Genomic DNA, 14,950 nt, shown 5'->3' with positions numbered 1-14,950 from the left:
GTATCGTAGGTTTACGTAAAACCAGTGACGGTGAATGGGAAGTGTGGATATTGAAATTGTCAACACATCCAGAATTAGAAACTAGTAAAGTTACTTTAAAAGACTCAGAAAGAGTATCTTCCTCATTTAATATAAGTGTAAATCCGTCAACAAAAACACCAAGATTGTTATCATTATTGAACGATGAAACAACGCGACAAAAAGCTCAACAAAATAACTCGGATGCTATTTTACCAGCTACCAGAGTTAGTGATATGAAATTTACATCAAATAAGACAATAACCATAGCATTCTCAAATGCAATTATAAATTTGAGATTTGATTATAAAATAATCAAGACGAAAATCGATGAAAAAAATAAATAAATTATGCATTAGTATCATTATTATCAATGTCATCATTATCCAAAACATCTTCTTCTTTTGCTTGCCTTTCAAATTCAGCTTGTTGTCTAACTTTATCGTGATGTTCACGTTGATAGACATCCTGTAAGTACCAATGTCCGTGATATGGACCTTTATTAGCTAAATGAGCGATTGTCATTAGTGTTTCTTTCAAGTATGTTAATGGTTGTTGAGTTCTTGATCTTAAGTCTCTCATATTCCAATACTTCTGTCTTTCAAATAGACTGAAAAGTAAATCAAGTAGTTCATTTCTAGGCATTCTAGCCGCTCTTTCGAATTGAGCACCTTTTTGTTTAGATTTATCAGTTTTAATGAAGGAGCTGAATCTAGATGCAGTGTTAAATCCAGAAGCCAATTTGGTATCTTCTGGCTCCAAAATCTTGGCAGTACGTTTAGGTTGACTAGCAGACTGTTGTCTTTGCTTCATGATATGTTTATAACTATCATTTAAATCTGGAATAAGGGAGCCTTCATGATGTATTTTTCCTGATAATTTCGTGTTTATTGGAGGGTTTATCTTTGTGAAAGCGCCACTGTTTGCAACATTTTGCTGTTCTTGGGTAATTTCTGATTCTTTTTCAGCGAATACATAGCTATTATCAGATGTATGCTTATGTACGTTTAGAGTGTACTCTCTGGGGAGATCAGGTGTGAGTTGATCGTATTGTTGATTAGGGAGGATAACTTTGACGGAGTTGTCGTTGAATACTCTTAAAGTACCTAATTCTAAAGCGTCCTGATCGACATTTTCCCAGCGTTCTTTCAAGAATTTTGGTATCTTGATATTGTGAGTGTATGAGAGTGAGGGGAGAGCGACTAACCTTTATAAGCCAAACCTTGTTGCCATTCTCATCAAAGCTTATTGATTCATCTGCGAAGACCTAATTATAAGATATGATAGAGATCAGTTAGGCTGTACGCACTTCAGTACCAATGTCCTATTAAGAGAGATATTAGAAAAAGATAACGATTAATATCGAATGGTAGATATACCTCTGATATGTCTTCTGAGCGTATAGCAGGATTATTTAAATCCTGTTCCATCTTGATAGTAGTTAGTATAGGGTGGGTAGTAAGTGACTATATAAATATATAATAAATATATAAATAAATAAATTCCAATAAAATATAATGGATCTCAATTACACAACTTTCGTACCTAAATCATAAATAATTCGAGAACTATTTATTTTGTAACTATCGATTTTTATTTCAAAATCGACGTAATGACAGTTTGACTAGAACGTTATTGTCTTTCTACAAATAAAAATATAATAAAATATGTCAGTAGTAGTTATTGTCTAGTCAGAGACTCACCATTGATTAGATATGGATGACAGAGCAAACGTACGGGCTTTAGCTGTTGATAAACTACGCAGAGCAGCTTCTCTACCACGTAGAGGTACAAGCATATCTAAGAACACTCACAACCAACCTTCAGTACAACAACGAGAGCAGTCTCTGAGCGAAAGCACTCAAGATCAAGAATCCACTCAACTCACTCATCCCACTCATCCCACTCATCCCACTCAGCCCACTCAACCCATCCAAGATAGACCTTCTTCACCCGCTTCTACAACAGTATACGAACCTGTAGAGGAATACCACGATTCAGATTACGACAGCGAAGGTAACAACCTACTTAAAGACACTAGAGAAACCGGTCAGCAAGTTCAAGTACGACATGGAAACGACACAGTCACCTTCTCTATAATGGAGAATACACCGAGAACTCAACTCGAGCGTTTAAGCCGTCAGGAGAGGGCTTTGTTAACTTTATCACAATTACAACATCAATTATTGTCTAAACATGGGAATTCCCTTCTAAATAGATCAAACTCCGCTACTGCGAGAGTTAACGCTTTCAATAAGCTAGTAGGCACTGGTCAACTTAACAACCTTCTCAATCAACGTCCTCCCTCGAGATTATTACGCTCAAATACAGTCACTGGTGCAGTAGGTGGCAGAGGTTCACGGGATGATGCACGCCAAGCAGCTAGAGCTAATATGCTTAAGAGACTTGGTAGTAGAAGGGAACTCAAGAATGATCCGCCAACACAAATCAAAAGACGGAGCTCATTGGGTGATATATCTAAATTTGATAGCATACTAAATACTCAACCACAAATTTTGGATACTAATTTGTTATTAGTACCACCAACTCCTGGTAGAGCTAGAAAATCAAGTTTAGAATCAAATAATTCATTTGGTACACCATCATCAGCTGAAAATGGTGATAAATTTGAGTATGAAAGGATGTTAAACACTTCTACTCGTTCAATTGATATAAATTCATCTCATTCTGAAGTCGAAAGTGATGATGATAATGAAAGTATTATCTATGAGGAAGTTATTGAAGATAATGATGCGCTTTCTAGCAAAGAAGCTAACAGACGTAGAAGACAAGTTCATTTCACACCTTCTGCATATATAGATGAGTTGCGTAAGACTCTTGGACCGGATAGATTGGCACAGTTACTCGGACCACAATTTGTGGATGAATTTGGAATAAATACCAATGAAGAAGAAAATAAGGAAGAAATTCTAAATACTAATGATTTGGATTTAGTTGTCGATAATCAAATCGATGAAGATATACCATTAACTGAACAAATTGATATTAGAGAATCGAACTATCTTGCTACTAGTAACAGAAAGACACGAGAGTCAATGTTTAAACCACAACCTCAAATACATATGGCTACGTACTCAACTGAGAATGCAGGATCACAGGCTCAGTTGGCTAGATCGATGACGACACTAGCTAAAACTAACAATACGGAGCAAACTGGGAAGCACAAGAAAATTAAATCACAAAGGTCATTTGGATCGTTTAGATTATTAAAGAATAAACCGTCTATACAATCGAACAAGGAGTTCTATGATAGTGATCCAAAGTTATCACCTTTCCCAGCTCTAAGGTTCCAAGATAATGGCAATCAACAAGGCGTTGATCAAGAGCCTATTAAAGAGTTGAGAAAAGAGGCTAGCCCACGTCGCAGCGGATCAAAGCTAGAAAGGAAGACGTCCAAGATGGGACAGAAGCTGAAGAGGTTATTCTCTGTGAGGAGAGAGTAATAGTATAAATTTTATTATTATATGTAATTTTATTTTATTCATACATTTGTTGTTAAATTAAATTTCAAATTATTTCTTTCGTTCTATACAGCATCGATGTCAGATAATGAAGATTTCGAGGGAATGGTAAGGAAAAAAATAAAATAAATATATAAATTTTATTTATATTTACTTTATTATTAGGTAGAAGAAGGCCAAGAGTGGGTTTATCCTATATAATGGCTATAAGCTGATAATAATTCCTTAGCTTCTATCCAGATGGTGAAGCTGAAGTTGTCGTAAGTAATTCTAAATATAATCTTATCAATTAAACAGTCAATAGGAAGAAGATATCGTCACTTCCGGTGAAGTTATGAATGGTGCTACGAAAGCTACAGAACCAAATAAGGAGAGAGTTACAACACCATATATGACAAAGTATGAGAGAGCAAGAATATTAGGTACAAGGGCATTACAAATTTCAATGAACGCGCCTGTTCTAGTACCTATAGAAGTTGGAGAATCAGATCCATTGCAGATCGCTATCAAAGAGTTGAGCTCTAATAAAGTACCATTAATTGTTAGAAGATACTTACCCGATGGGTCATTCGAGGATTGGAAGTGTCAGGAGTTAATAACTGAATAAGTCATTTAAGAAATCCTTATAGTTAAAGTTATTATTCTTGGTCGTGTATTTATTAATTGATATTTTAGAAACGTCTATAAATTCATTTAAACTCTTGATATCAATTGTACCATTCTGTTCAATATCAAAACTATCAAACGCGTCTAATAGTTCTTGCTTTTTATCAAATAGCTCAAACTTATTGTTGAAGTTTGATATAAAAGTTGATTGGTTTATTTCTTCCTTATCATTCAACAATTGTTTCAGTAAATTATCATTATATTCAACACCAATCTCTGATAGTGTATCCTTTATATCACTCTCATTTAACTTTCCGTCATTATTCTTATCAATTAATCTAAACGTCTCCCTAAATGATTGTATTTGTTTTGTTTTACCACTTTCATCCATAACGTCGATGATGATATTTAAAAAGAGAAATCTAACTAAATTACCTGAAATATACAATAATAATAAAAATAAAAAATCTAAACTACCTAGGTTTAGTTTAATTGGCTTATCAATCATCCCAATCTTCACTTTCTACCTTGGTTGTTGGCAAGTTAAAAGATTAGATTGGAAGTTAAACTTAATTGAAGAATTAGATGAAAAATTAAACTATGAGGCTTTACCTTTACCTAGAAGTATCGATACAACAAAGTTAGACGAATTCGAATACAGAAAAGTATCCACTTCTGGTACTTTATCTGCCGATAGTATACAAGTTAAACCTAGAATTTTCAACGGTGAAACTGGTATTCATTTAATACAACCTTTATTGAGAAAAGGTGCTTCAACTATCTTGATAAATAGAGGTTTCTTATCTAATGATAAAATTGAAAATTATCTTAGAAATTTGAAAGATCAATATGTTGATATAACTGGTATGCTGAGATTATCACAAAAGAGAAACTTTTTCACACCAAATAACAATCCTTCGCTAGGAGAATGGTTTTGGGTTGATTTACCTGCAATAGCTAATCACTTTAGTCAAAGATTAAATATTCCTATTGATGATGTTTTAATTGATGAAATTTATGATGGTTTACCAAATCATCACTTATTAAATGGTATACCTGTAGGTAGACCATCTAAAATTGAATTAAGAAATCAACACGCTATTTACGCTCTGACTTGGTATGTAAGAACTTATATTTACTTTATTTTTTAACCATCTTTTAGGTTTTCATTGAGCTTTTTCACAACTGCTTTACTTTATAGATTAACAAAACGTACAAGTGGTTTGAAACTCATGAATAATAAATAACTTAATAATAATACATTTGCGGTCTAGTGATAGAGTTCACTATATTGTTATAATACTCGTAATAGCTTGGTATACTTGAACTTAACATAGGTTGCAAAGACGATCTTGGAGTTGATTGATACCTTAGATTGTAATCACAAATTTGACAGTAAGGGGTATACTATTATCTTTGTTAGAATGCAATGCAATGCATGAATTTAAATTAACTAACTCCGATGCCTGCATCTGCATATCCCTTGTTCAATGATCTATCTAGTGGATTTAATAAGAACCTGACCCGCAGATTCTTACCATTCCTACTTTTTTTTAATGCTGATTTCATTGTTGAATGAAAACAACTCGAAAATACGTTATAAATATACCATAACTTGGCCGGGACGAGAACTATCGAGATCATTTCATCATAGGTCACTCCCCCTTTTCTTTTTTTAATTTTACATCTTAAAAGGTACACCAGTTTCATTACGTTCGGTTTTCAATTCCCGCCAATCAGGATTTCGTATATGTCACAATCTGATCTTTGCGCAGTGGATATTGTCTTGATTATGATATCAACTGTGATATTATTGAGAATGACCAATTTTATATAATTTACTCACAATTGTTCATTGCCTGCTTTAACATAGTAACGAATAGATCGAAAGTTTCTTGTTTTCTAAGTGCACCTCTTATGAAAATTTTTCGAGCGACACGTAAGGATTCCTCGAGGACCTTAATTAGGGGATCAAAGAGGTAATCATCATAAATTATGTCAGCCGCTATTACTATGTCTGGTTGTAATTGTTTAATTAAGTAATTATGATGAAACCAATCCAGCTTTAACGTTTTATTGTTATTTATATTATTCAAACTTATGTTACTTTCCAATCTAGACAAAACATTATCATCAACATCAGTACTGAATACTTCCAGATCTTTAAAAGCTTTCGATATTGCCATACCGACTAAACCACATCCTGATCCCAACTCTAACACACGATTAGCAGATTTCAATGCTTTATGAATATCACTATCTTCATTGTAGATGTCCTCTGATAATGACTGGGCAGATACCCTATAATGTTTACTAGATTAGGTCGTTCCTGGAATTATTCATTATTCTATAAACCCACCATGTAACCAAACCCGTTGTGCCTTTCGATATAGTAGTCTGATCTTCGTATAAAGTGACTGAGTCTGATCCATAAAAATATGTTTTGTATGTTGATTTGGGTGGACTTTAAAAGAATGAGTTAAAATTGCGATGGAATAAAATAAACATACCCATTAGTTGATTGAGATTCAGATAAGGCTTTCATGAATTCATCATAGATTTCTTCTGCAACTTCCTGATATTGATGGTTAGATAAAAATGAAAGATTACATTAGGATATTTACCATTTCGTCATCTTCAAGTACAGTTTCAAGCTTTTGAATTAGTACTTTATAGAATTTGAACTTATAATCAACTGATGGTGGATATTTATTTAATGTTTCATTATTTATAACAATTTTAATGAAATCTGATTGTAAATCGTATAGCTGATTATTATTAAAATACCAATTAAAGTTCCTTAAAGGTGTTAATTGAGCGAATTGCTTTAAAATTGAATCCATTTATATATATATTTATAGTGTCTATCTATATACCTATCTATCTACCTATCTATCTATCTCTTTAACGTTGATAATCAAGATAGAATAAAATGACTAGCAGGTATTTACAAAATATGCAAAAGCAATATTATAATCTGAACCAAGTAAGTTTTAATTTATTTCATAACTTTATATAAATACTTTACTAGCAACTAAATTCACCTTGTCATAACTTTGAAAAGGTTCAAGCACCAGTAACTAGTGTACCAAACTCTAAATTAAAAGTTAAACGTTGGGTACACAATAAAGACCTTAAGTTAGATCTTAGTGACGATGAGGATGTTAAAGAAGTGATCAACATCGACGAAAGTGATCCAAATTCAACTAAACTAAACTTAGACGATAGTACAGTCGATAATACACACGCTAATACACCAGATTTTGATCCTGGTACTAATTCAGTCGACCCTGCTGATCCTTCAGCAGCAGCGAAGGATGTTATTCATCCGAAAGAGACACAACATTTACACGAGCCATCCACTCAATCTGCATAATAATTGTAATTCATAGCTTTTTTTATTAAATTTATTTAAATGCTTCTTGTACTGCTTTCTCCTTCTCAATTTGATAGTTTACAGTCTCTACTAACGATAACAATCTTCCAATGTTGTTTGTAAAGTCATTCAAAACATCTTCTGTTTTCTTTGGTTTTGTGAATGTTACTACTTTAGCTGGTCTGTCTATCTTGGCGTAGATAGTACCATTCTCAACTAAATTACTCAACATTTCTTCTACTACTCTCTCCTCAACTTCTAAAAATGATTGTAATCTTTTTAATGTTATTTTTGTGTAATACTTGTAAACAACCCTTATGTTGTGCTCTAAAACTCTCTTGTGGAACTCTGAAAATCTAGATTGACCCTTACCATCTGTTGATCTGTTGCTGAAAACATCTGTCGACTTTAACATTTCACCATATAAAGCTTCTAATCCTGCCCATCTCATAAGTTCAGGTGTTGTGAAACATTTCAAAAGATTATATTGATATTGAAGTTTTGGTGTGTTGAATACTGGATCATTAAATATACGGTGAAGTAAATCATGTTGTTCGTGATTGAAAGGTGCCAATAAAACAAAGTACACTATGTTCTCTAAAACCTGAGGACGTCTAAATATTTAAATAATCTTTCTCGTGGAATACTCACAACTTTTGATCTTGATGAATCACTCTTAATGACTTCAGTATCATAAACCTCCCTGTAATATCTACAAGCATTGAGGTATTCATCATTGTGAATTGCATATCTAATCAAGTACTCGTAGTATCTCAATTTGTGTTCCTTTGTTGATAATGTTAAAACGAAGGAACTTCTTTAAGCGTATACTAACCTGGGTGTTATCCTCTTGGAAGAACTTGGTGTTGATTTTGTTCGTAACAATCTTCATTTGCATCCAATCACCGATTTGTGCGTTGAGGAAAGCTTGTTGAAGCAAATACTCAGTCTTCTGGCGTCTATCTAAAGAGCCAAACGTTTCTACTGAAAGTTCAGCTAAAACGTCCCTAGCTTTACGCGTTTCATTGCGTGCCAAAAGTACTTGAGCGAGTATATAAGTTAATCTAGCTCTTTCAGCCTCGAGGAACATTTTACCCTCTGTAACAACTCTAAGGGATTGGATGAGATCTTCCCTTTCACTCCCTTGTAATGTATAAACCTCAGTTTGTTCTTCGTCAGATATCGATGAAGCAGCTCTGACTAATTCGACAATAGCGGTACGCATTTGACCATGTTTTTTTGAGAAACTGGTTACTATTTCCTTCAATTTTGTAGTATTACGTTGGTGAATTGCTAATTCAACCGCCTTTACGAGGAGTCTAGTTGTGGATTTCAAGTCAGCTGCCTTTACAAATAGTTAATTATATTTGATGATATATATTAAAGTGTACTAACATTTCTAGATTTCTTCTCTAAGACTGATATTCTATCAATTGATTGGCTAATCTAATGAATCGTTAGTTATTACGAGTATAGCAATTTATACTGCAAGCTCACGTCATCATCATTTCTTAATTCGCTTAATAAAGCGTCTACTTCTTTCGTGTAATCCACCGTTTGCTTCTGCTCTGTTGACATCTTGGTAGTTACGTCAAAAGGATGCGTAAGTGCTTTCAAATCTCTTTGATAAATTATAATAATAATTAGTTATTAGTTTATTTATTATTATTTAATAATTCAATATCTATTCTTTATTAAATTTTATTCTTATTATTCTCTGTATTTTATAATCAGATTTCTAAAACACATCTACTATATTTTAAAAAGAAAATACGATGAATGATCATTTATTTATTCGTTTTACTTGGCTGATCTACCCGCTTTAAGCATTTCATCAACTGACAAGATATTCACAGCGATGACTGAGCTTGATGCTAACATATGTCTCTTTACTCTGTAATTGTCCCAAACACCTTCAACGATTGGATCAAATGGTTCACCAGATTTAAGATCTAATCCAACGATATGGCCTTCCGATTGCTCTTCTTGTAATCCAACGATCGCATCTTGAATGTCGAATCCACCATTAGCAGCTAATGTTTTTGGTATAACTAACATGGCGTTCGCAAATGCCTCTACACCTAATTTTGCTCTACCCTTTGTTGCTTTCTTTACTGGGCCTGAAAGGTGTGCAGATAAGGCTACTTCGAATGCACCTGCACCAGGAATTAAGCAATTGTCTTCAACAGCATTCTTTACACTTCTCAATCCATCCCTCAATGCGTCATTAATTTGGTTTATTGTGTGTTGATTTGGTCCTTTAATTAAGAGCGTTACTGATTTTGGATCTTTTACTTCTTCAACAAATGTAAACTTATCTTCACCGAGAGTGTGTTCATAAACTAAACCAGCATATCCTAGTACTTCAGGTGCTAAATCATCGACAGAGTTTTGTGCAGTACCACCACAAATGAGTTGTAATCTTTCCATGTTTCTTCTCTTAGCTCTACGTAAACCAAGAATACCATTCTTTGCTAAAATATCTAAGCTCATTGGATCAATACCCTTTTGGTTAATTATAACAAAGTTTTTCTTTACTTTGTCATCAAGTTGTTGATCACAGACGAAGTTCTTGAATTCAACAATCTTCTTCAACTTTGCATCAACGTGTTTCCTCTCAGATTCAACAAGCTTTTCACGTTGCTCTGCTGAGCTATAAAAGAATGAAGAGTTTACTTCAGTCTTTTCATATTCTAAACTAACGTTTAATGTAAGAATGTAAGCATTTTCGACTCTTTTTGGCATATCTGGATGTCTAGCACCGTGATCTAAAACCAAACCCTTAACAAGACGCGTATCGGTATCTGTCTTGTGTTGCATTTTCATAATTTCAACCATATGTAAATCGATAGGATCAGCCAAAAGTGATTGGTTGTCTGTAGTTGAAGGTTTAATAGTTAAAACGGCGTCGACGACTGAAGTTGCTAATTGTTGAGCTAAAGAAGAATGTAATTTTGTTGCTAAAGAGGTATAAGCGACGTTAATGAGTGTACTTCTGTCCAAATTTGATAATTGACGGTAATCATCAAGGAACTTTCAAATAGTTAAAGGAATCAATGAGTATTAACGATTTAGACTCACGCTTAAAGCTTCCTTTTTGGCAACTTCAAAGCCTTCAGCTATGACACGTGGGTGCACACCTTCTTGAACAACTCTCTCTGCTTGCTTAAGTAATTCTCCTACTAATAAAACTACTGAAGTAGTTCCATCACCACATTGATCATCTTGTGCTACAGCCGTTCTAGCGATTAATGCAGCAGTTGGGTTCTAAATAATAAGTTAGACAAATGCGATTATAAAGCAAGATAGATTATTTACTTGAATTTGCATTTCAGAGAGTAGAACTTTACCATCCTATAATAGATCAATAAGCTTCTTTTAAAGAGAATGAAGTTACCTTGGTCATTTTAAGATTTCCTGCGCCATCGACTAACATTTTAATAGTACCTCTAGGGCCTAAGTTTGACTTGACTACGTTTGCTAAACCTATAGAACCTGCGGTATTGACAGCCAAGGCTTGAGCTCTGCGTACTCTCTCAGCTTGTGGGTTAATTAATTCTACACCAGACCTTTATATCGTTAACGTTATTTACTATGGGTTATTATTTTTTTTCCCTACATTTTGAGTGTAGCTGAACAAGCGTTCTTCTTTTGTCTTCGAATAATGTTTAGAAATAATTTCAGACAAAATATATTAAATTATAATAAATTTTTATCAAGAAGATACTCACGAACACCACCTCAATCTTTAGGTCAACGATTTAAGCAGTTATCACAAAAATATGGTTGGGTGGCCGTTGGAGTTTACGGCGCTATATCTGTATTAGATTTTTCAATAGCATTCACGGCTGTTAATGTTATAGGTGCTGATAAAGTAAAACTCTTAGAGGATAAACTGCTCAGTTGTTTTGGTATTAACACTGATAAAGATTCTGAGAAGGATGAGAACACAAAAGAGGAGCGTAACAGTTTATGGGCTATGGCTGTTTTAGCGTATGGTATTCATAAAACTTTGTTTTTACCACCAAGATTGGCACTCGCTGCAGGTGTTACACCACGTTTAGTGAGAGAATTACAAAGAAGGGGTTATGCTATCGGTCCCAATAGTGAAAAGGTTGTAGCGCGTATGCGTCAAGTTAAAGATAGAATAAATAGAGATAAATAGATCATTATAATTATCATTATATACGTCAAGTACTGTATCATGCATTTCATTTTAATATACCTCTAGCTTGAAGCTCCTCAGCTGTAGGTCTATGAGATACTGCATGATCTAGGTTGTCCTATTAGACTTTGAGTGGCAAATCTAATGTCTTAAAACTTATTCACCTCTAATTGATGCCTTTCTAATTCCATTTGCTTTGATAACAAAGAAGGCGCAATTTGAGAATCCTTCAGAATGTTTCGCTCAACTAATTCTTCCTACGTTATCATTATCAGTTATAAGTTCATAATTTGATAAAAAATACTAACTTTTGAAGGACGAACGTTAATGAATCCTTCTAATTTGTTAATTTCTATACAATATTTAACGATATAATCCAATTCTAGTATAACCACTACTAACCTTTATCCTTCATATAGATTGTTCAGTGTGAAGAAAACAATAATCTTGTGACAATTATATAAAAGCTATATTAATTACGTATAAATTTTATATTCTAATAATACATTTTTATCACCTTTTCTTATAAACGATCAGGAATGGTGAGTAGTCATATAGTAAATTGCAAACTTCTCACAGTCTATAGTCTACAGCTAGCAGAAGAAGATTGATTAGAGACTTCAAAAGACTTTCTAGTGATCCACCTGGTGGTGTAAGTGGCGCACCATGTGGTGATAATATTATGATCTGGAACGCAGTAATATTTGGGCCAGGCTAGTTCAATAGCTTTCATCTCTATTGTTCTAATAACGACTACAGGGGAGACGCCATTTGAAGATGGTACATTCAGACTCTTATTGAACTTTGATGAACAATATCCTAATAAGCCACCAAGCGTGAAATTTCTAAGCAAAATGTTTCATCCTAATGTTTATGCTAATGGTGAACTTTGTTTGGATATCCTTCAGAATAGATGGTCACCTACGTACGACGTTGCAGCAGTACTCACTTCTATACAATCATTACTCCACGATCCGAATCCAAATAGGTAAGTATTTATAGTTTATTTAATATACATCCTTATATCCTTTACCTATAGTCCAGCTAATAGTGAAGCTGCATCATTATACTCGAATAATATGAAGGAATACATACGAAGAGTTAGACAGACGGTGGAGTGGTCTTGGATAGATCCAAACGAATTCGATAAAGAAGAAGAAAAAGAAAGTCAGTCTTCTAACGAATAAATTGTATATCATTGTATAAATTCGAGCATTTGATCCTTTAAATGATACCACGATCTTTGCAATTCAAAGATAAACAAAATATTAGTAATAATCTATCAAATGATTTGTATTCTTTATCCTTAAATACTTCTACATCATCAAATTTATCAAATTACACAGATGATCAAGCCAAGGATGCTATTTGGTGGTTATCTTTCGCTCTGACACCGGCTAATGTTATAAATCACCCTCAAGTTCACCATCATATACAAATTCATGATCATTGTGAGTTATTATCAGGCGTTCATATTTCATATTCACCTATATCCTTCTTTTAAGGGGTTTCAATTTGTCATTTGATTAAACATACTTCTTTCTTGAATAAAAATAAACCTTTAGGAGGTCAACAGCAATTAATTGCTCATTACGTAAAGAAATTCCCAGAATTTGGATTAGAATGCATTTTAGATAACGATAAGGGTATATGTTTGCGGTCCAAGAACATTGAATTTACGCAAGTAGAATTAGATCAATTTAAAGTTTACATCGTGCGTCGAGATCGCCTTCTCTACTGATTCATGATTCTAATTTACGATAGCAAGGTCTTCCCTCCAATTTATCTGACTATAGCGATCTCGTTTCTTACTTAAAATCGAGAATTTCTTCTTCAATACAGGCTGTGGAGCTACCAGTATTACGATCAGCAAATAGTTCTAATAACAAAGCTAATTTATTAGGAACATATAAACGAATGGTTTTTGTGACCTTGTCAGACATGGAGTCCGTATCAACAGTACTCAGTCAGTGGCCGTGGAATTCCAATCATCCAATACGATCTTTACATTAGTATGTTATGGTTCTTTCTTTGAAGAAACTTACAACTCTAACGACAATCTAACTAGTCCACGTTGGAATGAATTAAAAGATCAGTATCTTGCTTTCTCTGCTAAGTTAAAATCCGAGAATAGATTACGTAAAACGCGATTAGAAACGGGTAATAGCAACCAAACTAAACACATTACATCGTCCAATAGTCAACTAGACTACCCTGAAGGATGTGTATTGGAGATAACCGATCTAGATCCTCTAATGAACAAACCTACACTGCGATCAAATTTAATTGAGGTTGTTGATGAGAACGACATTGCTTACATTGAGTACGTCAAGGCTATAGGTACAGTAAGCTTATATTAAAAAAGCCAATAGTACTTTCTTACCATAATTTAGGCTATTGTTCGATTTGCAAACACAAAATCCGCTGTTACCGCTCAGAAAGCTATTGGAGGTGTCATACTTACAGGTACACGTGAAACTAGCTACTGGAAGAATATACCTGAACGTCTACGCATGCAAGCACTAGAAAAAGCTTGTCCAGAAATTGCTAGTACTAACATATCCAAATTTCAATCACCGGAACATTACGAGCAAGTGGATAAAAAGCGTCATAGGAATAAGTAAGATAAGTAAGATGCAACAGATAATTTGATTTTCTAATCATTTGTATTAAGATGCTAATGTAATTTGTAAGATCGCAACGACTGATTGTATTTCATCATTTCATCACTTAGTGCTAAAACTAAAGTATTTGAGCGATAAAATAATTTGATACATGCTGGTTCTGTATAATTCATCCAAACTTATTTACTCATCTCGAAAAGCAAGTACATCATTAGCACTTTTTCACCAACCGCACGCTTAAAGTAGAGGCCTGTAGTAAACTACCAATATGATGGAATGAGTCATAAGTCTTAACTAGACATAATACAAATTGCATTTTATCAATCACGTCCTAGCATCATGAAGATTAGTCTACTTGTATAAACATAGGCGTAAGAATGACCGACGTTCAAGTGAATATGAGTTATGATGATCAGCAATGGAATGATATGTCAGCTGATATTAATGTTTCATCGATTATTGTCGTCTTATGGCCTCAACATTTGAGATGTGGTAGGGTAAGGTATTCATGACCGATCAGAAAAGTGACGAAATTTGGAACGTCGCATGATACAATTATTCACTGGAAGGAATGTGAAACACGAACATAAATATTTTATGAAAATTATCTTTGATCATAATTAGTAAAGTTCAAAGATATTATTACTCAAACTGTGGTAAATCCGATAAGAATTTGATA

At 33.8% G+C, this 14,950-nt stretch overlaps 12 protein-coding genes across 12 annotated transcripts; 7 read left to right on the top strand and 5 right to left on the bottom strand.

The window, feature by feature from the left end:
* Positions 1–350: 350 nt before the first annotated feature.
* WALSEDRAFT_57956 (transcription initiation factor IIF, beta subunit) lies at positions 351–1,471 on the bottom strand. The gene is made up of 4 exons (XM_006959131.1): positions 1,398–1,471; positions 1,328–1,342; positions 1,226–1,285; positions 351–1,182 (listed from the first exon to the last, which is right to left on the bottom strand). Exons 1-4 carry the CDS (start codon positions 1,446–1,448, stop codon positions 367–369), a joined length of 942 nt encoding a protein of 313 aa, XP_006959193.1. The 5' UTR covers positions 1,449–1,471; the 3' UTR covers positions 351–366.
* Positions 1,472–1,644: 173 nt separating this feature from the next.
* On the top strand, positions 1,645–3,482 carry WALSEDRAFT_69584 (hypothetical protein; the record flags this gene model as incomplete). The annotated part of the gene is made up of 2 exons (XM_006959130.1): positions 1,645–1,687; positions 1,732–3,482. Exon 2 carries the CDS (start codon positions 1,734–1,736, stop codon positions 3,480–3,482), a length of 1,749 nt encoding a protein of 582 aa, XP_006959192.1. The 5' UTR covers positions 1,645–1,687; positions 1,732–1,733.
* A 125-nt stretch (positions 3,483–3,607) lies between these two features.
* On the top strand, positions 3,608–4,473 carry WALSEDRAFT_39429 (RNA polymerase Rpb6). The gene has a single exon (XM_006959129.1). It carries the CDS (start codon positions 3,835–3,837, stop codon positions 4,105–4,107), a length of 273 nt encoding a protein of 90 aa, XP_006959191.1. The 5' UTR covers positions 3,608–3,834; the 3' UTR covers positions 4,108–4,473.
* Positions 4,474–4,504: 31 nt separating this feature from the next.
* Positions 4,505–5,513, top strand: WALSEDRAFT_69582 (hypothetical protein; the record flags this gene model as incomplete). Its single annotated transcript, XM_006959128.1, has 2 exons — positions 4,505–5,223; positions 5,269–5,513. The coding sequence occupies 2 exons, from the start codon at positions 4,505–4,507 to the stop codon at positions 5,351–5,353; spliced, it is 804 nt and encodes a 267-aa protein (XP_006959190.1). The 3' UTR covers positions 5,354–5,513.
* On the bottom strand, positions 5,373–7,514 carry WALSEDRAFT_60781 (hypothetical protein). The gene is made up of 7 exons (XM_006959127.1): positions 7,130–7,514; positions 6,731–7,083; positions 6,617–6,681; positions 6,466–6,570; positions 5,953–6,407; positions 5,565–5,908; positions 5,373–5,513 (listed from the first exon to the last, which is right to left on the bottom strand). Exons 2-6 carry the CDS (start codon positions 6,947–6,949, stop codon positions 5,829–5,831), a joined length of 924 nt encoding a protein of 307 aa, XP_006959189.1. The 5' UTR covers positions 6,950–7,083; positions 7,130–7,514; the 3' UTR covers positions 5,373–5,513; positions 5,565–5,828.
* Positions 7,039–7,514, top strand: WALSEDRAFT_57952 (hypothetical protein; the record flags this gene model as incomplete). The annotated part of the gene is made up of 2 exons (XM_006959126.1): positions 7,039–7,092; positions 7,138–7,514. The coding sequence occupies 2 exons, from the start codon at positions 7,039–7,041 to the stop codon at positions 7,480–7,482; spliced, it is 399 nt and encodes a 132-aa protein (XP_006959188.1). The 3' UTR covers positions 7,483–7,514.
* On the bottom strand, positions 7,501–9,075 carry WALSEDRAFT_33112 (hypothetical protein). The gene is made up of 5 exons (XM_006959125.1): positions 8,980–9,075; positions 8,878–8,928; positions 8,318–8,827; positions 8,134–8,268; positions 7,501–8,086 (listed from the first exon to the last, which is right to left on the bottom strand). Exons 1-5 carry the CDS (start codon positions 9,058–9,060, stop codon positions 7,514–7,516), a joined length of 1,350 nt encoding a protein of 449 aa, XP_006959187.1. The 5' UTR covers positions 9,061–9,075; the 3' UTR covers positions 7,501–7,513.
* A 103-nt stretch (positions 9,076–9,178) lies between these two features.
* On the bottom strand, positions 9,179–11,123 carry WALSEDRAFT_69579 (T-complex protein 1 zeta subunit). Its single transcript, XM_006959124.1, has 5 exons — positions 11,102–11,123; positions 10,880–11,051; positions 10,801–10,836; positions 10,564–10,749; positions 9,179–10,515 (listed from the first exon to the last, which is right to left on the bottom strand). Coding segments are annotated over exons 1-5 (1,629 nt in total). The 5' UTR covers positions 11,104–11,123; the 3' UTR covers positions 9,179–9,282.
* Positions 11,124–11,135: 12 nt separating this feature from the next.
* On the top strand, positions 11,136–11,676 carry WALSEDRAFT_60780 (hypothetical protein). The gene has a single exon (XM_006959123.1). The coding sequence runs from the start codon at positions 11,147–11,149 to the stop codon at positions 11,645–11,647; it is 501 nt and encodes a 166-aa protein (XP_006959185.1). The 5' UTR covers positions 11,136–11,146; the 3' UTR covers positions 11,648–11,676.
* Positions 11,673–12,062, bottom strand: WALSEDRAFT_69577 (hypothetical protein; the record flags this gene model as incomplete). Its single annotated transcript, XM_006959122.1, has 4 exons — positions 11,673–11,765; positions 11,812–11,904; positions 11,956–11,999; positions 12,050–12,062. The coding sequence occupies 4 exons, from the start codon at positions 12,060–12,062 to the stop codon at positions 11,694–11,696; spliced, it is 222 nt and encodes a 73-aa protein (XP_006959184.1). The 3' UTR covers positions 11,673–11,693.
* Positions 12,063–12,186: 124 nt separating this feature from the next.
* WALSEDRAFT_33110 (ubiquitin-conjugating enzyme) lies at positions 12,187–12,873 on the top strand (the record flags this gene model as incomplete). Its single annotated transcript, XM_006959121.1, has 4 exons — positions 12,187–12,189; positions 12,234–12,360; positions 12,407–12,635; positions 12,687–12,873. The coding sequence occupies 4 exons, from the start codon at positions 12,187–12,189 to the stop codon at positions 12,832–12,834; spliced, it is 507 nt and encodes a 168-aa protein (XP_006959183.1). The 3' UTR covers positions 12,835–12,873.
* On the top strand, positions 12,244–14,336 carry WALSEDRAFT_54912 (hypothetical protein). Its single transcript, XM_006959120.1, has 6 exons — positions 12,244–12,635; positions 12,687–13,098; positions 13,153–13,361; positions 13,412–13,659; positions 13,716–13,992; positions 14,041–14,336. Exons 2-6 carry the CDS (start codon positions 12,876–12,878, stop codon positions 14,269–14,271), a joined length of 1,188 nt encoding a protein of 395 aa, XP_006959182.1. The 5' UTR covers positions 12,244–12,635; positions 12,687–12,875; the 3' UTR covers positions 14,272–14,336.
* The last annotated feature ends 614 nt before the right edge of the window (positions 14,337–14,950 follow it).

This window comes from Wallemia mellicola (genome assembly GCF_000263375.1).
Source record: "Wallemia mellicola CBS 633.66 unplaced genomic scaffold WALSEscaffold_15, whole genome shotgun sequence".
Classification (NCBI taxonomy): domain Eukaryota; kingdom Fungi; phylum Basidiomycota; class Wallemiomycetes; order Wallemiales; family Wallemiaceae; genus Wallemia; species Wallemia mellicola.
This window is presented reverse-complemented; position numbering and strand designations above follow the sequence as displayed.

Bases quoted from the DNA above. Each gene is read 5' to 3' on its own strand.
- WALSEDRAFT_57956 (XM_006959131.1), bottom strand. From the start codon at position 1,448: ATGGAACAGGATTTAAATAATCCTGCTATACGCTCAGAAGACATATCA. The intron at 1,183-1,225 runs GTTAGTCGCTCT...CACAATATCAAG, and splicing joins ACAAGGTTTGGCTTATAAAG to ATACCAAAATTCTTGAAAGA.
- WALSEDRAFT_39429 (XM_006959129.1), top strand. From the start codon at position 3,835: ATGAATGGTGCTACGAAAGCTACAGAACCAAATAAGGAGAGAGTTACA.
- WALSEDRAFT_60781 (XM_006959127.1), bottom strand. From the start codon at position 6,949: ATGGATTCAATTTTAAAGCAATTCGCTCAATTAACACCTTTAAGGAAC. The intron at 6,571-6,616 runs GTATGTTTATTT...ATTCTTTTAAAG, and splicing joins GAATCTCAATCAACTAATGG to TCCACCCAAATCAACATACA. The intron at 5,909-5,952 runs GTGAGTAAATTA...ATAATATCACAG, and splicing joins AAAGCAGGCAATGAACAATT to TTGATATCATAATCAAGACA.
- WALSEDRAFT_33112 (XM_006959125.1), bottom strand. From the start codon at position 9,060: ATGTCAACAGAGCAGAAGCAAACGGTGGATTACACGAAAGAAGTAGAC. The intron at 8,828-8,877 runs GTTAGTACACTT...CTATTTGTAAAG, and splicing joins TAGAGAAGAAATCTAGAAAT to GCAGCTGACTTGAAATCCAC. The intron at 8,087-8,133 runs GTGAGTATTCCA...AGACGTCCTCAG, and splicing joins ATTCATCAAGATCAAAAGTT to GTTTTAGAGAACATAGTGTA.
- WALSEDRAFT_69579 (XM_006959124.1), bottom strand. The intron at 10,750-10,800 runs GTAAATAATCTA...CTTATTATTTAG, and splicing joins TCTCTGAAATGCAAATTCAA to AACCCAACTGCTGCATTAAT. The intron at 10,516-10,563 runs GTGAGTCTAAAT...ACTATTTGAAAG, and splicing joins CCAAAAAGGAAGCTTTAAGC to TTCCTTGATGATTACCGTCA.
- WALSEDRAFT_60780 (XM_006959123.1), top strand. From the start codon at position 11,147: ATGTTTAGAAATAATTTCAGACAAAATATATTAAATTATAATAAATTT.
- WALSEDRAFT_54912 (XM_006959120.1), top strand. From the start codon at position 12,876: ATGATACCACGATCTTTGCAATTCAAAGATAAACAAAATATTAGTAAT. The intron at 13,099-13,152 runs GTGAGTTATTAT...CCTTCTTTTAAG, and splicing joins TATACAAATTCATGATCATT to GGGTTTCAATTTGTCATTTG. The intron at 13,660-13,715 runs GTATGTTATGGT...CAATCTAACTAG, and splicing joins CCAATACGATCTTTACATTA to TCCACGTTGGAATGAATTAA.